General features: G+C 45.5%; 1 protein-coding gene across 3 annotated transcripts in view; it reads left to right on the top strand.

The window, feature by feature from the left end:
* Positions 1 to 25,521, top strand: part of PRKAG2 (protein kinase AMP-activated non-catalytic subunit gamma 2) — a 318,286-nt gene that overhangs the window by 226,838 nt on the left and 65,927 nt on the right. For all 3 annotated transcript variants that reach the window (XM_066585251.1, XM_066585252.1, XM_066585253.1), the window contains one exon: positions 17,552 to 17,772. In XM_066585251.1, coding sequence (XP_066441348.1) covers positions 17,552 to 17,772 — 221 coding nt within the window. The remainder of the gene's footprint in view (positions 1 to 17,551; positions 17,773 to 25,521) is intronic.

The raw sequence follows: 25,521 nt of genomic DNA, 5'->3' as shown, positions 1-25,521 counted from the left end.
CTGTCTTTGACATCTGTCACACACCCGCAACACACAGCTGTTCCCCGTAAATAGACAGTGGCATTTAAAGGGTTAAGTCCCGACCGCAAGGTGCTGTCCAGATGGTATGGCAGCCTGAGGCCTTCTGAAGGCCTCCAGTGCTGCCATGACTGTTTGCCTATTAAGATGAGCCTGAGGCATGTCTTAATAGATTGTTAGTCAGAATATAGCATTATGCAGTACTGTAGTATTGCATTATACTATATAAGCAGTCAAATAATTGTAAGTCTACTACGGGGACTAAAAAAAGAGTAAAATTAAGTGAAATAAACATTTTTAAGTGCTCGAAAATATATTAAAAGGAATAACAAAATGTTTTCCCAGTTATCGCCTCAAAATATATATTTTTTTTCATGTAAGCGTGCAATTTATTACAATATCACATTATAAATCCTGCATTGTGAACAGCGTCAGGGGTTAAACCTGGGACAGATCCACACGAAATGGTTATTGCTGTGGCTGCATATTTAATGTTTTACTGAAGAATTTTCAACTAGGGGGCGCCTTGTGCGCTAGAAAAGCCCAAGTGGTGTGGACAGCCCTGGACCCCTTAATCTGCCACTGCATGCATTAGAAGGTCAGACCAGTGTTTTCAATGGGAGCTGTGTAATGCTGGATAACCCCTCGGTGGAGCTGCAGAGAAACTGAACTCTGGCTGCAGGGTTCCATTACAGATTACAGGGGAAGCTTCCTGCATACAGATTTATTATTGACCTCAGGGGGCGCTGTATGAATCCTTATGTACTAAATAGTGTCTGCAGAATTTTATCAACCAACTGGATGGGTGTGTGAAGAGATTTGGAGCTTTCCATCTATAAACGGAGCTCTGACCCTTAGAAAGAATTCTGACCCTTTTAAAAGGAATCTGTCAACTCCTATGAGTCCATAACTTTAGTTTATGGGGCTCCTAGGAGCTGAAGCGTTGAATCAGGGGATGTGACGACCATACTTGCCTACCTCAGCACTTCCAAGCATCCTCTTGTAAAGCCGTGGCTGCAGGCATCCTGCAGACTACTTGTGCGCACACAAGTGCCTTTTCCATTGTGACACTTTCTTTTTAGATCTACATGTACAGAGTTAGCAAAATTAAACTTCCCAATGCAGAGTCCTCTGGAAGGTGTTCTGCTGCTCCAAGTGAGACGAAATTCGAACAATGGCCACTTCAGACGATGAATGCGCTCATCATTTCTGAAAAAAATGTAGTAAAAAAGTTGCTATAGGTGGCGCTGTAACGGACCAGGTCTGCCGTGACAGACCTGCATCAGTGTTCGATCTGAAGGACAGAATTGATGGCGTGTTGTAGCGATTAAAACTGACTCGCTGCGATTAGTGGTGAAAAACATGGTTTGGGAGTGGAGACTGTTATTGAAAACCAAAGGGACCTTTTTGAACATTTGTACTGTGATTTGCCTAGTTACAGCGCCACCTATTGGCGACTTTTTTATGAAAAAAAAAATTGATAACTGGAGAGCGCCTGAATTACATCTTACTTGGAGCAGCAAAACGCCCTCCAGACGCCACTGAGTTGGGGATAGTTTCATTTTGCTAACTCTGTATATATATTGAATGGGCACTTTATTAGAGACCCTCATCTAGTAGCACGTCGCTAATCCTTTGGCCTTCACAACAGCAGAAATTTCTGCAAATCTGCTGTTATAGCCCATCTGTGTAACGAGTTGTGTGTTTGGACATGTTAAGTGCAGCACCAGCATTAGTATACAGCTGAGCTGTGCAGCCATTCTTGACATCCTCCTCTGACCCCTTTAGTTGATGAGTTGTTTCTGTCCACAGGATCCCCTTTTTCTTGATGACGCCGTTCTCGGTATTCTCTCCATACCGTTACATAAGAATATCCCACGTGGTTGGCAGTAACACCCCGGCCCTGGCTAGTCTAGCACCAATGACCCGGCCTCGTTGGAATCACTCAGATCGCTGGATTTTCCCATCTAATGTGGATTCACACTGAAACTGATCCACGGAAAACATGTCACATGATTTTGTGCTTCACTCCGGGGTCACGGGTCTACTTTCCATACAGGGAAGCACCAATTGTGAAAGGGCCAGGGGTCTAATAAAGGAGCTGTTGGGGGTATAGACCTCAAACCTTACCATGATAATATGATGCACCTGTTTCTTTGTTCCCAAATACTGTTGATCATGTCTGAGCCAGTAGATTGGACTTGCACCAAAAAGTTTAAACCAACTCTTACAACCTTTGTTTTCATCTCTTAGTGATCCATTTCTCCCTGTCTCATTGTATTACGATTAATTCCTTGAAGTCCTTGAGAATGAAATGACTCTAATCCATTCAGGATTAAAGATTCTATTTACCTACAAACTAAATGCAGACTACCTTCTTAAATAACTTCCATCTAGGACAGTGTTTCCCAACCTTTTCAGCCTTGGGGCACCCCTGGGAAAAATTCTTACTGCAGGGCATCCCTACCAAAAAAGAGGGTGTGGTCAGAGGGCGTGGCTACGTGCATAGTTTATCTTGACATTTGATTTTTACTTCCGTTATTCCACTGGCACCTATAGTAATAGTACCCCTCTCAGTGGCCCCAGGAGTAATAGGGCACCCCTTATGGGCCCCAGTATTAATAGTGCCTCTCTCAGTGGCCCCAGTAGTAATAGGGCACCCCTATAGGTCCCTGCATTAATAAAGTGTCACAGATGACTAGAGATTAGCACATGTGCTTGTTTAGAGCAATTACTCGATCGAGCATCGGTTTTTTAGAGTAACTGCCTACTCGGGTGAAAAGATTAGGGGGGCACCAGGGGTGAGCGGGGGTTGCAATGGGGGGGGGGGGAGGGGAGAGAGAGCTCCCCCCCCCCCCCCTCGAATCTCTTCGCCCAAGTAGGAAGTTACTCGAAAAAAGTGATGCTCGATCGAGTAATTGCTCTAAACGAGCACGTTCGCTCATCTCTACAGATGACCCTTACGGACAATGGCCTTCTTATGTATGTTCCCATAATGCCTGGTTGCCTTAGATGCCCATAACCTCTGATTTCCTCATAGTACCTGTCTCAGGTGCTCCCCTTAATGTGTCACTATCCCTGCCCCCTTCCCAAACAACAATGGGCGGCCTCACTGCCACTTTTTTTAACAAAAGGGGAATAGGAACTTGCACTAATAGTAGTATATGGGGTGTTATGATGCCTCCATACATAGCCGGCCTTGGCTATGTGCAGCCTGTGTAATCGCAAGGGGTGCCGACCCTAGCTAGTAAGGGAGGGGCACCAGACAGATGTAGACTGGGGCAATCGCCCCCCTAAGTTATACCTGGCTGGATAAGCCTCTTCCTCCATGCAGTAGAGTCTTGTGGAGCTGGATGAATCATCCAGTTCCTGGCTCTGTGTCCAGCCCTCTGATGTCCTGAGGCACCACTGTCAGCCCATCCGTGCCCACGTAACAAAACTGCTTAGTTCTGCTACTGCATTTATGTTATGTTAAACTTCAATTTTGCATTGTATTTATGTGCTGAGTTTGGGTTGTCCTGCATATGTTATGAGCTTGGTTTTGGAGCTATATTTGTTATGAGCTTGGTTCTGTTTTTATGTGCTAAGCTTGGTTCTGGTGCTGTATTAATGTTATGAGCTTGGTTCTGGTATTGTGTTTACATGCTGCAGTTGGTTCTGGTGCTCTATATACATACTGAGGATAGTACATGCTGTATTTGTTATAATCAGCTTGGTTCTGCTATTGTATTTATGTACCGAGGCTTGTTCTGGTGCTGTATGTTTGTTATGAGCTTGGTTCTGGTATTGCGTTTACGTGCTGCGGTTGTTTCTGGTGCTCTACATACTGAGGATGGTACATGCTGTATTTGTTATAGTGAACTTGGTTCTGCTATTGTATTTATGTACTGAGGCTGGTTTTGATACTGTTTGTATGTTATGAGCTTGGTTCTGGTGCTGTTTGTATGTTATGAGCTTGGTTCTGGTGCTGTACCTATGTACAGAGGATGGTTCATGTTTAGAGATGAGCGAGCGTACTCGGAAAAGCACTACTCGCTCGAGTAATTTGCTTTATCCGAGTATCGCTGTGCTCGTCCCTGAAGATTCGGGTGCCGCTGCGGCTGACAGGTGAGTCGCAGCGGGGAGCAGGGGAGAGTGGGCGGGAGAGAGGGAGAGAAAGATCTCCCCTCCGTTCCTCCCCGCTCTCCCCTGCAGCTCCCCGCTCCGTGTCGGCACCCGAATCTTCAGGGACGAGCACAGCGATACACGGATAAAGCAAATTACTCGAGCGAGTAGTGCTTTTCCGAGTACGCTCGCTCATCTCTATTCATGTTGTATTTGTGATGAGCTTGGTTCTGGTGCTGTATTTATTCACTAGTTGTTCTAGTGTGATTATGCTGCTCTATTGCTGCCTTCTGCACAAGCAGAATACAGGCAGACTGCCTGATGAATATATTTTTTACTTTATGACGGAGGGCGCAAAAAGAAAATTCCGCACAAAGTGCCATCTAACCTGATGCCGTTACTGTCCTATTACGCTATATTCTCAGTGGTACGGCGCCCAAGGCAATTCCTTATGTTGTGATTTTTAGCGGCTCCTTTTTTGGGTACTTGATACTGCGACCGAGTACAGAAGACCAAACTACAGAGACGCCATTAGATAAGGCCGGCTTCCCCGAGTCACAGTCTTAATACATGCAATTTTTTCATTAAAATGTCCAGCAGAGATCGGCCGCTCCGCAGCTACAAGCTGTAATTACGTCTTTTTAGTTTGGGAATCTTTTTGAATAATGCACATTGGATGATTGTTTTGCTTTAAGAAATCGCTGTGCAGCAGCTGACAGCGAGCATCGCGGTTAATTGAACGCTTTGTGCCAGCGCCCGGCTTATACGCCCATATGCTTAGCAATTCCAGCCAATTTACATTTCCTCTCTCTGCGTAAAACAGCCGGTGGAGGTGAACATTTTTATGGCGTTTCCTGTGTCCCCAAGACATTGCAATAAATGACATTAAACAGGAGGCGGCTGAGCATGAAGTGCTCCGCTAAGGGTGTAATGGCAGCTGCTGAGAGCGGAGTAAATATAGAAATGGAGCTGTAAGCACCGGTTCTCACCGTATCCAGATCCATCCAGTGCAAGAAATGATCTACGTCTTGTGATATGACACTTGACTGCTAGAAAAACTACACTTAAGGACTCTTAAAGTGAACCTTGTCCCGCAGCGCTCTTGCAGCAGCTACTTTATCAGCCGGATGGCGGTTTCTAAGGTCGGACGCTACTGGTTATTATATTATTGCGGTCCCTGCTACAGGGATAGAAACAAAAAATGACAGAACCATGGCGCTAACGTGAATGGTGCTTAAGAAGATTACCCATTGTTACATCTGTGAATCAAGCTTGTATGTTAAACATATTTTTGAAGAATATGTGGATTTTTTTTTTTTTTCCATTTTTCATACTGACCACTAAGCCTAATAACAGCGTGATATTTCCTCTTCAGTGATCATCACAGGCAGGATTCCAATGAGAGGTGACTAGAGATGAGTGAGCATACTCGCTAAGGACAATTACTCGATCGAGCATTGTCCTTAGCGAGTATCTCCCCGCTCGGAAGAAAAGGTTCGGCTGCCGGTGCGGGTGAGAAGTAAGTTGCAGCAGTGAGCAGGGGGGAGCGAGGGGGGGAGAGCCAAATCTTTTCTTCCGAGCAGGCAGGTACTCGCTAAGGGCAATGCTCGATCGAGTAATTGCCCTTAGCGAGTATGCTCGCTCATCTCTACAGGTGACACATTATACAGATAACACAGGATCCACCATTCACAATAGGTGATGAAACAGCTTACCTCCTCCCCTTCCCTGCACAGGTTATAGAGCATGCTCACAACACTCCTTCATAATATAAGTCAATGGTTCAGGTCCTGCCCATTGTGTGAATGACTCATGGGTTCTGCTATAAAAATTTCTCTAAAAGCTGTTTGTTAACTGCCGTTCAGGCAAAAAGGTCGCCCCCATAGTCATGTCTGGACAATAGAGTTTTAAAAAATCTGCAATCAGAAAATAAAAACAAATTCCAAAAATGGAAAGTGTTTCACTATTTGGGTCATAGAGGGAGATACGGAGCAGCAGGCCCTGCTCTGACATCCATACACTCTACTAGTGCATCTAGTGCATATGAACAGGCATTGTCTTCGTGGCACAACCCCTTTAAGGCGCATTTAGCATTTAAATTTTTTTTCCAGGCTTTGCATTAACCCTTTCCAATGCAATTTTGGATTCAGGGTTTCCTGAAAGGCTTTCTCTTTTTGCTGTTATACAACGGTGCCATCTGCTGGCTAAAGCCAGTGTGTGTGTGCGCCAGAGAGGCTCCGACAGTGGAGTGGCTGGCAATAGACGGTAAGAATACACTGTTGGACGTCTTCTGACATAGGAGCTGTACAAGCTTCAATCAGAATGTAGGAAAACGTCAGACGGTGGATTGGAAAGGGTTAACGCTTAAAGAGGTTTTTCCTGGTGGCACCCACTGTCAGAGTCATTGCTCCAACCCCTGTGTAGTGGCTGGTCCTTGTAATTGCAGGTTTACGTCTCATTGAAATCAATTAAAGCCGCGCCTGCAATTACAAGCGATGGCCACTAGACAGGAGTTGGAGCTGTGGCATCCGCTCCGACCCCGGTGTATCCTGGCACTGACAGCCGGCGCTGTTTGGGAAACCCCTTTAAAGTGACCCATCAGGGAAAAAGTCTGTCCCAAGACCGGATGGGAGAAGTTTATAACCTACAGTTGTTCTTCTCTGCCGGCTCTCCAACCCACCGCTTCCAGGTGCCGTTTTCGAAAGTCCAAGATAGCCGCTGCCATCTTCAGGGTTGCTTTAAGAGGAGCTCTAAGGGTGATTTCATACGGGGTGGAAAAATCTGCCGCAAAATCCACCAGTCTTCCATGTGGTATATGAAGTGGATTTGCTGCGGAATTCCTGCTGTTTTCACCCTTTACAAATCTGCAGCAGTTCCACAGCAAGTCTACACGGACGGCAGATTCACACGGCCGAGCGCAATACCAGGCCAAAAAACTGTCGCGTTTGCCAACGTACATTTTTCACGCCGATGCGAGATGTTTTTCATTCACACGCCGTCAGCGTGCCGCGCGCATGCTCCGTGCACTCTTTTTCTTTTTTTTGAACTCCTGCTCTCCCGCGCTGGAGAGCAGGAATTCAGCTGCGGGTGTGCCGCGGATCCGGACGGCTTCCATAGGCTTCAACAGAAGCCTGCGGGAGCCGTCCCTGTGGGAGACCCGCACTAAAATGGAGCATGCTGCGAGTGTTTTCCCGCACACGCAATCCACGCCTCAAGGGAAAATGACATCTGCAGGTATTTAATTACTTGCGGGTGTCCAATGCATCCCTATGGGACACGGATCATGCGTGCCGGACACCTGCTGCGGATCTGTCCCCGTGGACATGAGGCCTAAGGCATGGAGATTTTGTGGTGGATTTTTCTGTGACGTATGAAAAGATCCTGATTGACAAAAGGGCTGTAAGCTACCTCCAGCCGGTGGTACAGTATAAGGCTGGGCTCACACCAGCGTGACTTCACCATGGATTACGCACGGGGGATGCGTGGTCAATGGAGTCAATGGAAGTACTTTAATTTTCATTGATCCAACCACACTTGCAGATATTCATTATGTGTATTTGTGCGCCGAAAGAGCAAAAAACTACCCCGTATTACGACAGAGCGGAAAAATGTAAACAAAAAAACACACCAGGAAGAAGTGCGCTTGATAGCGTGCGTGAAATACGCTGTCATACGCTGTCAAATACCCAGTCCCAAAATCTGCGGCTCCATAGCAGTAAAACGTTGTGTGGCACATAAAAACGTTTTACGTTTGCGCTCATGTGAGCCCGGCCTAAATAAGATGGATGACCTGATATGGTGCGACAAATAAATCGCTAGATGCCATCAATCGCTTTCGGGGTTGTCCTTTTAATTTCAAATCTAGTCAAGACCTTTCACTGAGTCTAAGACGCACTCACCCGACCGGATAGGAATCATTCCGCAAGCGTATGATCCGTGGTAATACACGGATCAATCAGGTGCATTGGATTACGCCATTCCGATCACATTAACGTGTCCGAATTGCGTAATCCGCTTGCAGAAAATAGAAAGCAACATGTTCTATTTCTCAGCGGTTATCCACGACATAGAGCCCATATATTACTGCGATATTTCCTGACGGCACGGGAAATATAAACAAATTCCGTACTGGACATGACTGCATGTGTGCGCACAGTACAAGTCCGCAGCCGTTCACAGGGTCACAGCCGGAATGTGCTGCGGCCATAAACTCCCTTCAGGCTCCATGTTACTCCATCTATAAAGCTGAGGAATTTCCACTATAAAGTAGAACATTTCAGATAAAGGGATAAGCCGGCGATTCTGCCCGTGTTCCAGGCGGCGTGCAGATTAGGACGGGTCTCGGGTCCTTCTTATGAATGCAGCAGCCGGGGGCCGTCATGCTTTCTATGGAACTGGCAAGGAATCGCTTTGCTTAAACGCAGAAGAATAATTTCAAGGGTTATTAACGTCTCGGAGTTCGTTATTAGCGGCGCTGAATGCGCTTTTGTGCTTTGGGTAACAAAACTATACAAGGATCACGGTATGACGCTTAAGGATACCTGGATGGGTTGTAGAAGGTTTGGTGCTCCGTGTGTGAGCCGCTCTAGATGGGAAAGGTTTATTAAAAGCGCTAATAACTGATAGAACAAAAAAACGTAAATGTGGCGGCTGTCGGAGAGTTGGTCCTTTTCATGCGAATGTGACGGTTTAGATGCCTCCATTGTTTCAAAAATCCTCTTCAAATAGCTTGACAAGCGTGCGCCGCTCAGCCGGAGGACGCAGCGGGAAGCCTCTACATGTGCGGAGAAGAACTCGAAGGCCTCTCACATAGGCACTTTTTACTGCGATTAACGCGGAGTTTTGAACACTGTGGAAATGTGGTATAATGCTCCCATGGAAATCAATGGGGCCTCGCAGACATGTGTCCAATTGTGATGCTGGACGGCGCTTTGAAGCGTCGCGATTTTTGAGCGCTGGTTGCTCTAGCTTTGGCCGTTTAGCGCTAAAACACGCTGTCCTGCCCCCTGCGGGCAAAACAAAAGTACAATTGCGAAACTTTGCCGCGTCTATATGTGAGAGCGGTCTTTTGGTGGTTTCACATGGGCAATAGGATCACACAATTTTTGCGCAAAGCGACAGTTTTGTGTGCGTGTGAACTGGCCCTGCGTGTGCAAAAAGTACAGGAATAGGTGCAGATGCGCGCAAATCAACCTCAACCGTCTTGTGCAATTATGTGATGCAGGGGCAAGCATTTTTACGCAAATGCTTGTGTGAAGGCGCCTTTAAAAGGGAAAAATTGCATAGTACTTGGATGCAAATCGCGTAACGCAATTTTTTTTCACGCATTCCAAGGAAATAATGTGTGATTCTTCTTCAACAAGAATCGCCCAAAAATAGGATACGCTGTAATTTTTTAAAACCTTGAACTCTGTGAAGCCGGCCTTAGCGCTGATCTCTGTCCCTAAGTGGAAGTTGCTATAGAAGACAATCTCGGTAGACAATGTATATGTACTGAGCCGGCATGCCACAACTACCCATCTACTCCCTGGGCAGTTTTTGGAATTACCAGATTGACCCGATGTTCGCTACATGGTCACACTCAGTCACACGGGCGCATCCAGGCGTCGATGCGTCCGTGTTACTGCATGAAGAAGACGACCGCACTGCAGGAAGAAAGAACACATGAGCGGCAGTGGAGCCGGTCATGTGTTCTTTCTTCCGGCGGTGCGGAGAGTCTTCTGCACTTGCAGTGCAGCCGTCTTATCCTGCAGTAACACGGACGCATCGGATGCGCCCTTGTGACTGAGTTCAAAATGTTTCAGAGGTGGTGGTTGTGAACTTCTAAATCTGCTTGGTTAGGTGATTATTTAGAGCGTCACTTTGTATTTGGAGCAGATATCTAATATAAAAAGCCTATAGGTCACTATCTGTTTGTCTTTCTCTCTCTCTCTCTCTCTCTCTCTGTCTCTCTCTCTTTCTGTCTCCGTATCGCTCTGTCTGTCTTTCGTTCTTTCTGTCTCTCGCTCTCTCTTTCTGTCTCTATTGCTCTATCACTCTCTCTTTCTGTCTCTATCGCGCTCTGTCTGTCTTTCTATTGGTCTCGTTCTGTCTGTCTATCGCTCTTTTTCTGTCTGTTTCTCTCTGTCTCTATTGCTATCTCTCTCTATTTGTATCTCTATCACTCTGTATCGCTCTCTCTCTGTTTCTATCACTCTCTCACTCTCTCTGTTTCTCTAATGTGCTCTCTATCGTCACTGTCACTATCTCTCTATCGCTCTTTCTCTCGCTGTCTCTCTATCCGTCTGTCTTTATCGCACTATCACTCTCTCTCTATTGCTATCTCTCCCTGTATCTATGGCTCTCTCACCCTGTCTCTCTATTTCTCTCTCTGTCTCTCTATCACTCTCACTCTGTCTCTCTATCACTGTCTCTCTCTGTCTCTCTATTGCTCTTGGATGGGCAGTGTATGGTGCAGTTAGCAGTGCATGCTGTGTTGCTTAGCAACGCTTCACTCATTCCAGCGCATGCCTGAAGCACAGCAGCGCCACCCGTAGACTTAACATTGTAACTTTTAACCCGCCTGACAGTCCCTGAATGTGTTAAACTCACATTTGATGATTTTACACCAAAGTTACAGCAAAGGGGTCAAAGGGTAGTGCAAGAAAAAGCATGTAAGCTTATTTATATTAGATTATAGATTTGTTTTTAGTTTATTGTCTATATATGACTATGGGGCAGCCATCTTACCTGAGCCGCAGTTAACAGCATTTAGAGTTATGCTTTACAGCATCCTCATGGGCCATTCATGCTCTTGACTTAAACAGGAGAGTGTTGTGGGTGTGCTCAGTGATCTGTACAGGGAGGGGAGGAGGTGAGCTGTGACCATCACCTACAGACTTATATGGGAAAGTGTTGCAGGAATGCTTCGTGATCTGAGCAGGGAAGCAGAAAAAATGAGCTGCGACATTACGTAGTGTGAATGGTAGCTCCTGGATTATATATATATATATATATATATATATATATATATATATATATATATATATATATATAAAGACGAAAGCCCTCACTGACTCACTGACTGACTCGCCAAAAGTTCTCCAACTTCCCGATGTTGTAGAAACATGAATTTTGGCAGAAGCATAGATTATCTCCAAAATAGGAAAAGAAATTGGGTCCCAACTCGATTATTCAATTCTAGCGCAAAAGAATGGGCGTCGGAATTTAGCGTACATAATCTAAATCTCTCACTTCCCAATGTCATAGAAACGTGAAATTTGGCACGTGCATTGAATATGTCATAAATAGGAAAAGTTAATGGGTCCCAACTCGATTATTTAATTCTATGCGCAAAAGAATTGGCGTCGAAATTTTACATACGGAATCTAATTTTCTCACTTTCCGGTGTCATAGAAACGTGAAATTTGGCGCGAGCATTGATTATGTCATAAATAGGAAAAGCAAATGGGTCCCAACTTGATTATTCAATTCTAGCGCAAAAGAATTGGCGTCGAAATTTTACGTGCAGAATGTAATTTTTTCACTTTCCGGTGTCATGAAAATGGGAAATTTGGCACGAGCATTGATTATGTCATAAATAGGAAAAGCTAATGGGTCCCAACTCCATTATTCAATTCTATGCGCAAAAGAATTAGCGTCCAAATTTTACGTACGGAATCTAATTTTCTCACTTTCCGGTGTCATAGAAACATGAAATTTGGCACGAGCATTGATTATGTCATAAATAGGAAAAGTAATTGGGTCCCAACTCGATTATTCAATTCTAGCGCAAAAGAATTGGCGTCGAAATTTTACGTGCGGAATGTAATTTTTTCACTTTCCGGTGTCATAGAAACGGGAAACTTGGCACGAGCATTGATTATGTAATAAATAGGAAAAGCTAATGGGTCCCAGCTCGATTATTCAATTCTATGCGCAAAAGAATTAGCGTCCAAATTTTACGTGCGGAATGTAATTTTCTCACTTTCCGGTGTCATAGAAACTGGAAATTTGGCACGAGCATTGATTATGTCATAAATAGGGAAAGCTAATGGGTCCCAACTCCATTATTCAATTCTATGCGCAAAAGAATTAGCATTCAAATTTTACATACATAATCTAAATGTCTCACTTCCCAATGTCATAGAAACATGAAATTTGGCACAGGCATTGATTGTGTCATAAATATGAAAAGTTAATGGGTCCCAACTCGATTATTCAATTCTAAGCGCAAAAGAATTAGTGTCCAAATTTTATGTACGTAATTAGAGATGAGCGAACATGTCCGTTACGGACACATCCGCACCCGGACACCGGCTTTGCCGAACACTGCAGTGTTCGCGCGTAAAGGTCCGGGTGCCGCCGGGGGGCGGGGAGATGCGCGGCGGCGCGGGCGGCAGTAGCGGGGAACAGGGGGGAGCCCTCTCTCTCTCCCTCTCCCCCCCACTCCCCGCCGCACCCCCCCCCCGCGCTGCCACGGCGGCCCCCGAACTTTTTCGCCCGAACACTGAAGTGTTCGCAAAGTTCGGTGTTCGGGCGAAAAAGGGGCGGGGCCGAACGTGTTCGCTCATCGCTATACGTAATCTAATTCTCTCACTTCCTGATGTCCTTTTATATAAAGGAAACGTCGCATGGTTACCTCCCGTGGTGTTTCCTGGGTAACGCAGAGAACTATGCAAAATGGTAAACATATGTTTTTCCTCAGTATCTCTAAAGTAACCACGACTTCATAAGATTTTCCGTGTGAACACCAGATAAATTAACTCGGGCGAAGCCGGGTATATCAACTAGTGTGTGTGTGTATATATATATATATATATATATATATATATATATATATATATATATATATATATATATATATATATATATATATATATATATAAAATCACCTCTCGGTGTAACCCTGCCTGTGATGATAAAGAGATACCGGCTGGGATGTTTTCTCTACAGAACAGAAAGTGTCAGACTATTAGGCTTAGTGGTCAGTGAAAGAACTGCAGGATTTCAGGATTAAAAAAAAAAAACACATAGATTTCGACATTGATAAGTATTAAAAGAAATCACCTTAAAATTCTTTAAAAATCCATTTAAAGTGCCAAATCCTGTAATTTTTAAAATTTATTTATTCATTATGCAACTATTCCCCCAGTATATGTAAAAGTGCTAGTGTTATGTTGGTTAGTTATTTCTTTCAGTCTGAAACTCCCAGCTTCTTTCTCCTCCTCCGATCATGTGATCTCCGTTCTAACCAGCTCAGATCTACTTAGGGTTATGCGTTCATTTTAGTTTGTGTGGTGCTGTTATATGGAACTTACCTCAGAAACTGCCTAGAGGGGGGCACAAGCACTACTATCACAATTACTGATTTTGATCACACAGGTATAATAAAGGGGATCGTGGTCTGTAGCTTATTTAGGTGAATATAGAAGGTAATGATAATTCGACTGTTCCCCCACAAGGCACAAATGGTATAGCCTCAGCTAAGACATCATGGGATAGATGTGAAACTGAAAGTAAAAAATCTCAGCCTCAAGATGCTACCTGATAAGCATCAGACAGGGGGCTGCACTGCATGGAGGTGGCTGCAATATACAGAGAAAACCCCTAAAGTGTGACAATCAAATGAGTGGAGCAGGGATGGAAATATGTGTTTTCGCTGAAGTGCCCCCTTAACATTAAAACTTGAGTTATACTAGAGGCCATTTACCGATGAGACCTTCCCTTTTAGTGGAGAAATAGGCCTGGAATTCTGACAGCTGGGAGGGGTTAGAGTGGTCTTCAAATCTTTATAGTAGCCTGCAATCTATAGATTCCTGTTCTGTGTAGCTGTGTATATCTGTAAGTAACCGTTTCAGGATAGGTATCACTATGGCATGTCCAGAAAAATGGCTTCCGCCATTATCACCACTTCTCTCTAGTTCTGATGACCCCTGGCAGAGTACAACCTTAATATGGAATCCACATCTTTACTGTCCTATTAGGATTTTTAAAATTTTGTCGAAAACTAATTTGCAGCAACAGCGAATTACAAGCTGGAAGTTGTCCTTCAGCAGAATGTTCTTGTTGTTTTACAGTTTTGATGTTTTAATTATCTTCTTGAGAATCTAGAAAACATTCCCTATATTACAATGAACAATGAATAGATTGTTTTAGTAGTGGAGTACAGTGGAAAAATAGATGAGACGTTCACCCTTTATTAGGTATACGGTAACCTTTATTTCCATTATGTCAGAAAATGTTCCATTGCAATTTTAAGTCAAAAGTGTAACCGCCTCCTGGAGCCTAAATTGTGTCTATCAACCAATCATAATACAAGTTCACTTGTGATCATTGTGTTGTAATGACAGGAAGCTAAATGGTAGAACTACATCACAGAGTACTCCCAGTACTCAGATACCCCCAGGTTCTACAGTAGAGCCGAGTAGCGTGACAACCAGCTGCAGGAAAGTTAGATAAGAAACCTGCATCAACACAATGAAAGCACACATGCAGCCAGGGACTCACCAATACATGACAGGAACAGATGGCGATGGTAACATGATGATGACGACGACATGATCATCATGATCATCATCATCATCATCATCATCATCATCATCATCATCATGATCATCATCATCATCATGATCATCATCATCATCATCATGATCATCATGAAACAGGCAGTGGAGACTGGAACAAATGATATGAAACCAAAGTAACAACCAGAGAAATGCTGACCCTAACACTGAATCTCTCTACTTTGTCTCGGACACTGACCCTCAACACCAGACCACACTGTCCATGAACAGTCCTAAGGGTCTGTTTAGACCTGACAATTTCTCCTTTGAACAAGTGAATGATGTCAGAGTTTGCTAATTCACTTAGACTGCCTGTTTATACAAGCAGATACATCGTTGGCTCATACAAATGAGAAATCTTGAATAAGTGAATGAGAATGACTGAACGATCGGTATTTAAACTGAATGATTAGTGAATGAGCCAATGATTATTTTTATACCAGTATAAAATGAATAGTGAACCATTTATTGTTCATCGTTCGATCATTGGCTGAGTTTACTTTGAAAAGCTGTCCTTCTTTTTCACTTGTATGAACGATTTATTTGAACGGTAATCCATGTAAAAAGGGCCTTAAGTTGCCCCTATGGATGATCCTGTCTGCAACACTATCCCTGAGAACAGGAGAGCACGAAGGCCCACACATGAGGCTAAATGCTGCAATGACCCAACAAAGCCAGAAACAAACAAGGAAAGATTAAACAAACTAGGAAACACACACTGGACTAGAAAATCCAGGAGAAAGACACACTGACTGGACAGACTAGTAAAGACTGGACTAAAACTAGGTTCTTGGAAGTAGAACAAGGAATCCTGGATAGAAGACCTGTTGTCACAGCTATCAACTGCACCGCACTGCAGAAATCAAAAGTATTTATAGAGAGGTTATATCTTTGTGATGGGTCATCAATAGCAGATATGTGGGTGTCCGTCGTCCAGGACCCTCGCCAATCAGCTGAAGGAACCTGTGTCTGTTGTGAAGTCTCAAAGTGACGTTCATTCTACATTAGCCTGGTATGGTACTTCAGCCCTCTCCCATTCACAAGAGCTGCACTAACATACGGGGCAACAGCAGAACAGACTGTGTTTTGAGGCTTTGGGCTGTCTGCAACCTCCATCATGTCAGCTGATCGGTGAGAGGTCTGGCCAGAGGACCCTCGCTAATCTGCTATTGGTCACCAATCCTGAGGATCGTTCATTAGTAGCTTTGGAACAAAAAAACTCCTTTAACCTCAACACCAATTCAGTTGGATAAAAGCTAATAGTCATCGCTTATTTTTTTTTCATAACTTAATATTATGCTCTTAACCCCTTAGTGACACTTAGTGGTCTATTTTGGTCCTAAGGATGCAATGACTTTTGGGGGACTTTCATCTCTACTTTTCAAAAGCCATAATTTTATTTTTCCGTCAACACGGCTGTATGAGGGCTTGTTTTTTGCATTGACATAAGTATTCCAACTCAGTGGCGTAGCTATAGGTGTCTCAGTTGCAACCTGGCTTCTGAGCTATGGGGGATCAGAGGCCCCCTTGTCACTGTAGCGCAGTGCCAGTAAGAAGGCCACGCCAGCAGGCGTCCCTCGCACTGCAACTCTGGGGTGTTATCTGCACACAGGTTATCACATCTTCCAGTTTTAGGCCTCACTCTGCTGAGAAGAACTCGACTCCACCCCAGCAGCGTGTGCTCAGTGTAGGATGAGCTGGTAGAGGAGTCGAGCCGGAAGACGTTATAACCTCTGTGCAGATAACAGCCTGGAGCTGCAGTGCAAAAAAGTGTGATATGGACCATAATGGTATAACCTGGGTACCCACTTGTATAGAATTATATATGTACAGCTAGTATAAGTTTTGAATCTTCCTGTATATAATGATATGGACCATGCCTAGGGGGCTACAAACAAATTTTCATGTAATCCAGGAAATTAGTCATGTTTGGAAAGCTTATGCCAAGGGGATCGATCATGTATGTACATTTTGTGTTGCAGCTGTAAGCAGAAGGTTTAGGTATGGGTACAGGTGCAGATGACTGCAGGCTCTATGGTTTAGGTATGTGTAGGGGTGCAGATTTTCACTGTATGGCTTAGGTACGGGTACAGATGACTGCAGGCTCTATGGTTTAGGTATGGGTACAGGTACAGATGACTGCAGGCTCTATGGTTTAGGTACGGGTACAGATGACTGCATGCTGTATGGTGTAGATATGGGTACAGATTAGTGCAGGCTGTATGGTGTAGGTATGGATACAGGTACAGATGACTGCAGAAGTATGGTTTAGGTGCAGGTACAGATGACTGTGGGCTGTATGGTGTAGGTATGGGTACAGATTAGTGCAGGCTGTATGGTGTAGGTATGGGTACAGGTACAGCTGACTGCAGAAGTATGGTTTAGGTGCAGGTACAGATGACTGCAGGCTGTATGGTGTAGGTATGGGTACAGGTACAGATGACTGCAGGCTTTAGGTATGGGTACAGGTGCAGATGACTGCAGGATGTATATTCTGGATCGTGAGGGGTAACTTTGAGCTGGGTACTGGTCTAGGAAATAATACTAAACAACAATGGGTGTGCACAGACCCCTATGTGTTCTTTTGGCATTCGCCAGGCAGCTACGCATCAGTAGCTCTATTTTTTACAATATGGAAAGGTGCAGTCTACTGCATATTCTTATACAATTGGCCATCATGATATTCTTTTTTTTTTTGCACAAGGGTGTATACATGTGAGTCTCAATATCCAGAACTCTGCTTCCTGGATCCTTGTGAATATGACTTGGATGGGAAGAGTAGGTTGCTAGGTCTAACATGTAAAATACAATGTGGGACAATGAGCAATGTTATGGCTTGTGTGATGATAAAACTAATGGCGATATTGTCTTCTTTCATCCTGCAGCCTCAGGACTCTCTTCTTCCCCTTCCACCCCCACACAAGTGACCAAGCAGCCCAACTTTCCTCTGGAATCCTACAAGCATGAGCCCGAACGGCTAGAGGCCCGGCTCCGCTCGTTCTCCTCCCCACCGGACACGGGGCAGAGGTTTTCAATACCACATCTACCAGTTACTGTTACTAAATCTTCTCTAGCTTCTTCATCGCTTAGCGCTACCTCAAAAACAGTAAGTAACCTCTGACGCATTCTCCATTACCCAATGCTGCTTAAAGGGGTTGTCCAAATTGTAATATCTCAGTGCAACCCCTTCTCAATGCATTAAAATAACGAATGGTCATACACTCGCTTCTCCCCATTCCAGCTGTGTCCCGCGGCGGCCGGAGCTCGGTCCCCCGCTCACTCCGGTCTCTGTTTACAGCTACAGTCCTGCACAGTTTACGGGACGTCACATGAGCTGCAGCCAATAACAGAGCTCAGTTTTTTGCCTTCCTCTGGATCAACACAGTAGGATAGACAGGCTGGACTAGATGGACAATGTCTTCATTCGGCCTTACATACTATGTTACTATGTTACTATGTAATCGATCGCCCTTATTGGCTGCAGCCCTCGTGATGTACCGTAAACGGGGCTGCAGCTGTTAACACAGACCGGAGTGGGGGACCGAGGACCGGAGCGGGACACAACGGGAGCGGAGAGTGGTGAGTATGTGCCTTTTCCTTATGATACTGCATGAGGAAGGGTTTCTACTGAGATATTACAACTTGGACAACCCCTTGAACTATACATCTAGCCACAGTTATACAGCTGTTATACGGCAGTCCCCCTAACCCCTTCCCACCCCACGACGTACATGGCCGCAAAATGCTATACATTAACACCATAAGGGCGAGCACCCACTGGCGGTTTTTTACCTGCGTTTTGCGTTTTGCGTTTTTCCTGCACAGGCATAGAGATAACATGTGTTCCTGTCCACTGGCGTTTTTTTGCGTTGCGTTTGCGTTTTTAACATAGGAACTGTCAGTTGCATATGTGTCCTTATTTTTCTCCTAATGCACCCATGAAAGTCAATGGAAATTAATGGAAAAGCCACGAAAACGCGCGAAAAACGCGCAGAAAAATCGCGGGAAACGCGGCGAAAACGCTGCGTTTTCCCCCCGCGGAAAACGCAAACGCCAGTGGGTGCTCGCCCTAAGGTTGTTGCGGGCTCAAGAACTAAGCCTGCACCATCCACAGCAGGAACTGGTTGTGATTGGTAGCTGGGGTCTCGCTGCAAAAGTAACAATTGGGATTGGGGTGAACACTGATCCTCCCGTTAACCCCTTTACCTGCAGTTTTCAATGTTAGGTTTGACACTTACAGAGTTCACAAAGGCAGGGGGTTATTTCATGGCGGAGGGCCAATGGGTTACCTTGAGAACTTATGGCCTAACAGTGGCCTCCAAGTCGCCATGGTTTTTAATGTCAATGAATAGCAGTAACACACTGCAGTACAGAAGTACTGCAGTGTATTATCTGAGCGATCAGAAGATTGCAGGTACAAATCCCCTATAGGGATATGAAAAAGTTGGAACAAAAATAACCAATGGTGCTGCGCTCACTAGAGGCTGTTGGGAAGGAAGAGCCGAGGGCATGAAGAGGTAGGTGGAGAGCAGCAGGATCTCCTGAATCCAGCTGCGGAAACACAGCTGGTTTTGAGTCAAAATCCGCTTGTGCTGATTTTGACTTTGTTTTAGATGCAGAAATGCTGCAGAATTCACAACTTTCCTGCTACGTATAAACACACCCTTAAAGACAATCTGTCCTTGTTTCCCATAGCAACCAATCATAGCTCAGCTTCCATTTTTTTTACGTCAGCGGTATAACAAATGAAAGCTGCGTTGTGATTGGTTGTTATGGGCTACAGATACAGGTTACTTGTCTGTGGTTCACCCTGTATAAACTCACATCCAAGAGCCATACATACAACATATACTTGTACACATGTTCGTGATAAATCAGCTGGATAGTACATAGCAACACTTTATATTGTACATCTGTAGACTGTAGACCAGTGTGCTCCAAGCCTGGCCTCACACAACCACATGGTAAAACGCAGCGTTTTACCGGCACAGAAAACTGCATACCCCTGCCTATTGTCGCGCATGAACAGCGTATTTTACGAACGCTGTCCCGCACTGGCTTCCTGGTTTCTTTTTTTAACTTCCTTCTCATCATTCCTATCAACATGTGTAAAAAACCCGCCATACATATGCAATGTAGCTGCGTATGCATTGCGTTGTGAACGCACCTACAATAAACAATTGGGCTGTAAAACGCGGTAAACATGCTGCGTTCGTTTGTACGTGCGCAATTTACGCAAGCAATATAAACAAGTGTGAATGGATCAATTAAAATTAATGTATTTTCACTGTCCCCATTCGCCTCGCATTATGTGCGCGTATCTTGTGTGAGTAATACGCAATGAAATTACTCTCATGTGAGCGAGGCCTGAAAGAGGCCTCCAAAGTGTGAGTGCGAAGCACACTTCCTAACACTAGGTGGTGCTATTTGTAGCCACCAGTTCGTACAAAGGAAGCTGCTAGTTCCCAGTGAGTAATAAACGTGTGGCGCTTTTTTAATGTTTTTTTTAAAGCAGATTAGTCGCTGTATTTAAAGCAACGCTCCGTCTTCTTCATTCCATCCTTCATTTATCTTTATTTGCTGATTTACCTTCTTTGAGGTCATTACCATTTTCTTTATGCAAATAAGGGAGATGGAATAAATCCTCCACAGTGCCACCTACTAAAAGGCAGCATTCCTTCGAGTCAAAGTGGGACTTTTTATACAAGTCTTGCTACAATGACTGGGAATCAAAAGCAAAGCCAGACTCCATGTACATACAGCTGTTTCCGGGTTATTGCCCATCATCAGTGTACAGTAGGAGTCTGGCTTTTGCTAGTGAGAGGCCTGGGACAGGGGTCAGAAACGCTCTTTTCTCCTTAGGGAGAGCAACTATATACTATAAATAAGTGAGGAGACTCAAATGGCCACGCACGCTCCTCTGGGTAATATGCAAATAAGGGAGATGGAATAAATCCTCATACATGGGGTCTGGCTTTGCTTTTGATTCCCAGTCATTGTAGCAAGACTTGTATAAAAAGTCCCACTTTGACTCGAAGGAATGCTGCCTTTTAGTAGGTGGCACTGTGGAGGATTTATTCCATCTCCCTTATTTGCATATTACCCAGAGGAGCGTGCGTGGCCATTTGAGTCTCCTCACTTATTTATAGTATATAGTTGCTCTCCCTAAGGAGAAAAGAGCGTTTCTGACCCCATTTTCTTTATTTTACCCTTGTTCACATGATGACATTTGGCAGCGAATTTGGGCTCTGATTCTGCCCCCTCCATCTGCGGCAAAAATCCTCAACATCTTTTCATACGACGCAGATTTTCTTTTGTTGAACGTGAATTTTGAAATCCACGTTGTGGAAAAAAGAATTCCCATGTCCATTCTCAGCGCATTTTACATGTGGCATATCCGTATAAACCACATTGGGCTGCTGCTTGTGGATTCGCCCCGCTCACAGGGGTTAAATCTACTTGTTCATCCGCGTGAAAATTCAGAGCAGAATTCCAAGGCTCAGACTCTGAGTTCTGTCGTGGATTAATGATGCATTCCCACGTAACGGGTATTGGCTTACGGCTGAAATTCCATCCTGCCACAGCCGCCAATAAGAGCGCGATCTTGCCGATAAGGTCGGCAAGATCGCGCTTCCATTGGCCGCCGCAAACCAGTACCCATTATGTGGGAAGACACTCTTAATTGTCAGAAAAATTTGATGTGGATCTGACATTAAAGGGATATCCTGGTCCATTTTAACCTGTGACCTATTCCCTGGATGGATCATCTGTAGGCGATGGACGGTGGTCTACTGCTTGGGACCCCCATCCATCAGCTGATTGTCTGGCCTGTTGCACACTACAGTGGCCCGGACATCGTCACCAATGGTCAGAGGAAGCAGGGGCAATGTTGTCTTCACTTCCATTGAATTTCATGGGAGCGCCACGCTGCGATCAGGATGTTATAGGGGCCGTAAGGCGCTCCCATTGATTTCACTGGACGTAAAGAGTGCGCTGCCCCTGATTCCTCTGATCATTGATAGGGATGGACATCGATAGCTGATCATTGACAGCCCGCTGCAGAGTACAGCAGGCTGGCCAATCAGATGATGGATGAGGGTCCTGAGCAGCGGATCCCTGTCCATCAACTACTGATGACCTAACCAGGAGATAGGTCATCGGCTAAAATAAACCAGCATACCACTTTAAAGGGTTTTATGGGACTTTTGCTGTTGATGACCAATCCTCAGGCTAGGGTTCCCCACTGATCACTAGGTCTGCTATAAAGGCAGACTGCACTGGAAGCAGATAGCACTCTTTGTACTGCTGTGGCCCATGAAGCTGTGCCTGCAGTACCAAACTCGGCCACTGCAATATTGACAGCACTATCTGCTTTCAGCGCTGTCTGTACCGACAATAGGACAGGCAATCAGCTGATCAGTGGGGATTCTGAGAGTCAGACCCCTGCTAATCAACTATATTGATGACCTATCCTACAATGCCAACCCGGTCCACTGCAATATGGACAGTGCGATCAGCTAAACAGCGAGGATCCCCATCGCCCACCATCAATCCTTCTAAGGCCTTGTTCACACAGGATTAACCCTTTGCAATCCAGATTGGATTCAGGGTTTCCTAGGTGTCTTTCTCTTTCTGCCATTATACAATGGCGCCATCTGCTGGCAAGAGTCAGTACTGCAGTATGTGACATGCCGGATAGGCCCCGACAACAGAGCAGCCAGCAATATAAAGCAAGAATACCCTGTCGGATGTCTTCCGACATCACAGCTTTTATCAGAATGTTGGAAGACGTCAGACAGTGGATTGAAAAAGGGTTAATACTGTCAGATCCATGTCGGATTTTACTAACGTGGATCTGATGAATAAATCCGAGGATCAGCTGTGGATTTCAATGCAGATCTGGACGCGTTTACCCCGGTCAAATCCACATGCGGTCGCCCAACACGGTTTCCATGTTGTTGTTGCACGAAAAACGGTCCAAGGATTGAAACATTTTTTTTTTTTCCGCCACGTGGATTCCATAATCCGTGTGCGGAAAAATCCGCACCATAAAACTGCAGTATTTGCTCTCATAGCATTCAGTAGAATGATGCAGATTTCGCAAGTGATTCGGGGCCCTGAATCTGCAGGTAAATCCCTAGTGTCATTTCCACTGTTTGAACTTTAACCCATTTATCCCCTGGAGTGCGCAAGTCTGCGTGTGACGCTCGGCTATGTACACAAGGCAGCAACCCATAACGCGGATCATTTTCATAGATGGCGGCTGTCATCTGACTTGACTGTATTAAAAGTGACCATAAACAAAGGAGCCAGATAATAATCAGATATGCAAATCATGTGGAACATTTCTACAAATGATTCCTTGTTCTTCTTGCTGCCTTGGCGTTTTTTTGGGCCTACGTGACAGACGCATCATCCAGATGTCATCTGTGAGCGGATAAGTAAATGGGATTTTCCTTTCACGCTTTTTTTAATTATTATTAGGTGTTATTGATTTTTCTTGCATGAAACCCACTGCAGTAGCTGCTGCGGTGTAAATGTAGCATTACAAGACGGCCATTCACATAAATGACTGTTCTGAAATACCAGAAGGGTCCATCACAATGGGAGACGGTCTAGCTGAGTCGGTCTCTGTCTTGGAAAATGGGGGGTGAGGGGTCCTGAGCTGCAGACCCCCACCGATCAACTATTAATGACCTATGCTGAGGTTATCAGTAGTTGATGGGCGGTGGTCCGCAACTCGGCATCTCCGTCCATCAGCTGGCCCGCTGTGCAGTGCAGCAGGCCGGATGCCCTTATCAGCGGACGGGGAGAAAGTGGGAGCGCCGGACGAGGAGGAAGGGGAATAGGTCATCAATAGTTGATCGGCAAAGGTATCCCCACCGATCGATCAGCTGATCGCCAGGCCTGCTGTCGGTGTGGACAGCGCTAAAAGCCGATAGATGTGTCCGTATTGCTTGGGCTCAGGTTAGTACTACAACCATCGCTTCCGTTGAATTCAATGCAATAACAACCCGGGCCACTGCAATGTGCACAGCACTATCTGCTTGCAGCACTGACAGCAGGCATGGCGATCAGCTGACTGGCAGGGATCCCGGTCGATCAACTCTTGATAACCGACCTATCCTGAGGACAGGTCAACAGGAAAAGTTCTGGACAACCCCTTTGATGGGCTACATCGTATACAATACAAAAGGGGGCCTGTATCTTCTCTCCTTTAGCCCCCCAGCCATCCATCATCAGAGCTACTTGCCACCTACTGAACATGTTGCATCCGTATCCGCAGAATGTATTACTGGCTAGAGGCATAACTGAAGCTCCTGGGCCCCAATGCAAAACCTGTAACAGGGCCCCCAACTATAATGCTTCATTCATAGTACTGGGCTGCCTATAGGGAGAAGAGAGGCCTTATGGGCCCCCTAAGGCTCCTGGGCCTGGGTGCAACCGCAACCCCTATTGGTACACCCCTGTTACCAGCAGCGCAGCAGTGGGAGCTGTAAGACAAGAACATAAATACAGCCCCGGAACCAAGGCACGCATGATTTCCCAGGGCAGAACCCAGCAGCGGTTGCCGTACCCGCAGATATGAGGCCAAAAATACACTTGTCTTTATTCACCTTTCTGGACGCGGCGCGTGTCTCCTCGGTCGCGACCAGATCTTCCTTCTTCTGCACGGTTGATGCGCTCAGAACACCGACGCCATGCTTTTTTCTTTTTAAACGCCCTGCTTTCCCGCAAATGCGCGTCACGAATGGCTTCCATTGTCTTCAATGTAAGTCATCCTTGCGGGAAACCGCAGAAAATTGTGCATGCTGCGGTTGTTTTCCCGCACAAGCAATCCGCACACTGGGGAAAAATGACATCCGTGGGTATTTAATTACCTGCGGGTGCCCAATGATTCCCTATGGGCGCGGATCGCACACGCGGAAGACCCGCGCAGATTTTTATATTTCATTTTCCCCGTGGACATGAGGCCTAAGGCTGGGTCCCCACTGGGCGTAAATCCTGCGGAATGACCGCAGCGGGACCGCGCAGAAATCCCGTGTGATTTCCACAGCAGAAATGCCTGCTGCGGCCATCTCTCCTCTCCATGCAGCGGAGACAGCGATAAAATTGACATGCCGCATGTCAGTTTTAGCGCGGCTTGGCCGCCACGGCTTCTGTGCAGTGTGTGGATGAGATTTTCGCAAATCTCGTCCGCTTTGCGGCTTAATCCCAGGATTACAATTGCAGGCGGAATTTCCGTGAAGGAAGTCCGCACAGAAATTCCGCCCAGTGGACGCCCAGCCTGAGCGCACGCTCACACGAGGGGGATTTTCAGCGGAATGTCCGCAGCGGACATCGGATCACCCGTGGAACGCCTGCCTCTAAACCTGTACCACTTGCTGAGGGTTTTGAAGCGGGTTTCACCACGAATTCCCGTTAAGAGGCGGTGAGTTCTGCAGTAGAGACGGCGACATGTCGTGGATTTGAATTCCACGCCGCATGTAAGTTTCTGACAACGCACTCCTTCCATTCTTCAATGGATACCAGCAGCGCCACTACAACTTGCAGCGGGGTCCATACTGGTGTCCGTTCAAGAATATCGCCGCGTGATGGGCTGACGGGGCCTCCGGACGTAACTTCACGCCGGTATAAACTACATAACGGGGAAAACACATGGAAAATAAGGGGATTTGCCTCAGAAGCAGCCGGGGCTGTAATCGTAGTGCAGCCACTTCTTCACACACTGCGCTCAAGCAGCGCTTTTTTTTTTTTTTTTTACCCCAAAACTGTATTAAAATCCGAGATTTTTTGCAATATTGTGACAAATCTGCAGCACTTTTGTGACCGTAACATCTGACTGCATTGGCTA

This window comes from Eleutherodactylus coqui, chromosome 12 (genome assembly GCF_035609145.1).
Source record: "Eleutherodactylus coqui strain aEleCoq1 chromosome 12, aEleCoq1.hap1, whole genome shotgun sequence".
Lineage (NCBI taxonomy): Eukaryota > Metazoa > Chordata > Amphibia > Anura > Eleutherodactylidae > Eleutherodactylus > Eleutherodactylus coqui.
Note: the sequence above shows the minus strand (reverse complement) of the source record. Positions and strands in the feature narration are given on the sequence as shown.